Raw genomic sequence first — 3,343 nt, 5'->3', positions numbered from 1 at the left:
ATCTGATTTAATTTATAACAGCAATTTGAAACGATAATCTCGCTAATTAACTATGTGGACAATATTGTAATATATAAAAGTTGACAAAATGAACTCTATCCCTTCGCCATTGTTTGTCTATATAAATTTGAGAGGTTTCGCTTATGATTTCAACTCTCAAACATTCTATTTTAGAAAGCATTCGTGTATTTCTGCTTCTTAATTCTTAGAGCTATTATGGCATGCATTTCACAGCTGCCGGATGCTGCTAAAAGGTATGAACTAGGAACCAATATGCAGCTCTAGCTTCTGCAGTATGTTTCGGGTCATATCCATAACTCCGCCTCTTTCTGTTTGTTTTAAGATCTACATTTTAATTAGAAATAAATTTCTGCTTGATTTTGTTTATAATCCTACTAATAATGAGAACAAAAATTATGTGGGCTCACTTTAGATTCTGAATAAACAAACTCTGGAATCACAATTAATTTAATTTTTTTAAGTGTATATTATGTCTAATTTAATTGGTTCTCCAAAAACATGTCACATTTAATTTTGTGACATCACTTTCGTCCTTTTAATGATCAATTTCTATAGGATAATTATGAGACGGGGCAGGATCAGTAGTTCAATACTGACAAACGGACAAAAATAATGTCAAATATCATTAATGATATATATAAATGTACATTTATTTATTTTTATTTAAAAAAATTCAACACAAGGCAAAATCATCCTATGCATATAAAATTCTCAAATCAATTTTCATAAAGTTAAATTTTCAAAGTATTTTCATAAATAAAATTATCCAACACTCACATGTTTTCTTAAGAACGATGTAACATTGCATCAGGAGATACGTCAAAGTGAGATATTTTTCAAAATTAAATTTTTCTTGTAAATAATTCATATGTTTGAGGTGTAAAGGAGATATTTAAAAAAATATGCATAGTTTGCACAATTAACTTAATATAATCATTTTTAAATGGATGAATGAGGGGAGGAGTGAGATTAAGTTTTCACCTAGAACTAAACTCATGTTGATATATAATTTCAAAGACCAACTTTCAAAATAAAAAGGTTTTTCTAATTTTGCCAATTTTAATGAAATTGGTGGAGACTCCAGATTTTGATTTTTGAAAAATTTTTAGGGTCGTTACAAGTAGTCTAGAGTTAGATTCGTATTGTTCCTATGTGTATTCGCCTGTTAACTTTAAGCTTACGGGAGAGTTGGATCATGACATAGACTCGAAGCCTTTATGAGCAAGTGAGCTAGAGTTCAATTATGCCGCTCTCATTCTTCTAATTAAAAAAATGGGAAATATGTTTCTTGTGCACGTACAAAAAATGCAGGGAATTCATTTTTTTCTTTTTCTCTTCTTCTTAGTGGGTCTCATCCACTTTTTTGTCCATTGCATGAGACAAATTATCTCATTCAACATGAGAAACATATTTTTCTAAAAAGAATTTGTATTTTAGTACAAGTTAGGTAAGTCTGTGTATTGTTCATATTTTATGCAAAAATTACTTTTGCTTGAAGGACATATTAAAGATTTGAGATAGGTTATATTTATAAAATTTTTGTTTACGAACTACACTATATAGTATATATTATGGGTAGTACATACTCAAGTAATATGTACTACCCGTAGTACATATATAGTGTGTATTACTCGTAGTACATATATTGTGTAGTTTGAAAAAAAATATTTGTAAATGTAACCCTGCTATAAAGATATAATGTAAAATAAATATATTTCATAGCACCAAAATCGATAATCCAAGAAGATAAGAAGAGAAGTATATACCTGTTTAGCAAGGAGTGATTACGAGGAGGATTAAAACACAAAACACTACTTACAAAACAATTGATTTGATAATTATTGTTGCAATTAATTTTGGCGCACCCAAAACTATTTTTGAAGGGAAAAGATTGAAATTTTCTAATGACTTTCAATCAAGAGACATGCAATTGCAGGTAATTTTGTTTTTGAATTGTTTTGCACAATTTTATGCAGGCTACAAGGAAAGGTGGCTATGATCACCGGTGGGGCTAGGGGCCTTGGTGAGTGCATGGCAAGGCTTTTCTGCCAACATGGGGCAAAGGTGGTGATTGCAGATATTCGAGATCAATTAGGTCAAGCAGTACAAGATTCAATTGGAACTGAATTAGCAACCTATGTTCATTGTGATGTAACAAAAGAAACTGATGTTGAAAATGCAGTTAACATAGCTATATACAAGTATGGAAAGCTAGACATAATGGTGAACAATGCTGTATTAATAGATGAAGCCAAACCCAGCATTCTTGACAATGATGTGACTGAATTTGAACGTGTTGTTAGTGTCAACCTTACAGGCCCCTTCTTGGGAACTAAGCATGCAGCTAAAGTGATGATCCCTGCCAAAAAGGGAAGCATAATAATGGTAGGAAGTGTTTGCTCAAGCATTGGAGGGGTTGCAACACATGCATACACAAGCTCTAAACATGCTGTGGTTGGACTCACAAAGAACACAGCTGCTGAACTTGGAAAATTTGGCATAAGAGTCAATGGTTTGTCTCCATACTTCATTTCTAATGCATTAGCAAGAGAATTCTTCAAACTAGATGATGATGGGTGCTCAAGTGTTTATTCCAATCTTAAAGGTGTTGCCTTGCAAGAAGAGGATGTAGCACAAGCTGCACTCTATTTGGCTAGTGATGAGTCCAAGTACGTAAGTGGCCATAATCTAGCTGTGGATGGTGGCTTTACTACTATCAATCCAATTTTCGGTTTGTTTTCAAAATCTTAAGTTTAAACTTTCAATTACATCTTTTACCTCCTTTTCCTATCAGTGTGCAATTGCTGTTTCTATGTAATAACCAGTTGGAGTTGCTGTGAGAAATTTTAAGACGAGATTATATGAAATTAGAACACCAACAGATTTAGACTTACTTGTTGAAAATATGATTCTTGATTTCTTGAAGGCTTCTTGTTTAAATGCTCCTGCAATGGAAAGAACATGATCATTCACACCACTCCCTGCTCACAACCATCAACGGGGCAAGTTGTGAAGTAACGATTTTCTAACACGTTGTAAATGTAGAGGGGATTTAGCCAAATTTATTAACCCTAGTCCCCTTTCTATCATGAGCCTATGGTTAGGCCTACACTGTTACGCACACTAATTAGTTTGCAAATATTCAAACCCAAATAAAAAGAATCACTAATTAACTGAACTTTATACTGCATTCCCATGACTTAGCCGATTTTTATTAAAACAAGAAAAATTACAATTGATTGAAGCCCACGATTATTATAAAAATTTGTTACAGTTCGATCTTTGTATCATCCGATTAATCGAAGTATGGAAATTATTTATT

General features: G+C 32.5%; 1 protein-coding gene across 1 annotated transcript; it reads left to right on the top strand.

The window, feature by feature from the left end:
• Positions 1–216: 216 nt before the first annotated feature.
• On the top strand, positions 217–2,772 carry LOC133289125 (secoisolariciresinol dehydrogenase-like). The gene is made up of 2 exons (XM_061486996.1): positions 217–254; positions 1,998–2,772. Exons 1-2 carry the CDS (start codon positions 217–219, stop codon positions 2,770–2,772), a joined length of 813 nt encoding a protein of 270 aa, XP_061342980.1.
• The last annotated feature ends 571 nt before the right edge of the window (positions 2,773–3,343 follow it).

The sequence above is a fragment of the Gastrolobium bilobum genome, unplaced genomic scaffold (genome assembly GCF_033153095.1).
Source record: "Gastrolobium bilobum isolate Gb01-03AN ecotype WA unplaced genomic scaffold, APGP_CSIRO_Gbil_v1 utg4504, whole genome shotgun sequence".
Lineage (NCBI taxonomy): Eukaryota > Viridiplantae > Streptophyta > Magnoliopsida > Fabales > Fabaceae > Gastrolobium > Gastrolobium bilobum.
This window is presented reverse-complemented; position numbering and strand designations above follow the sequence as displayed.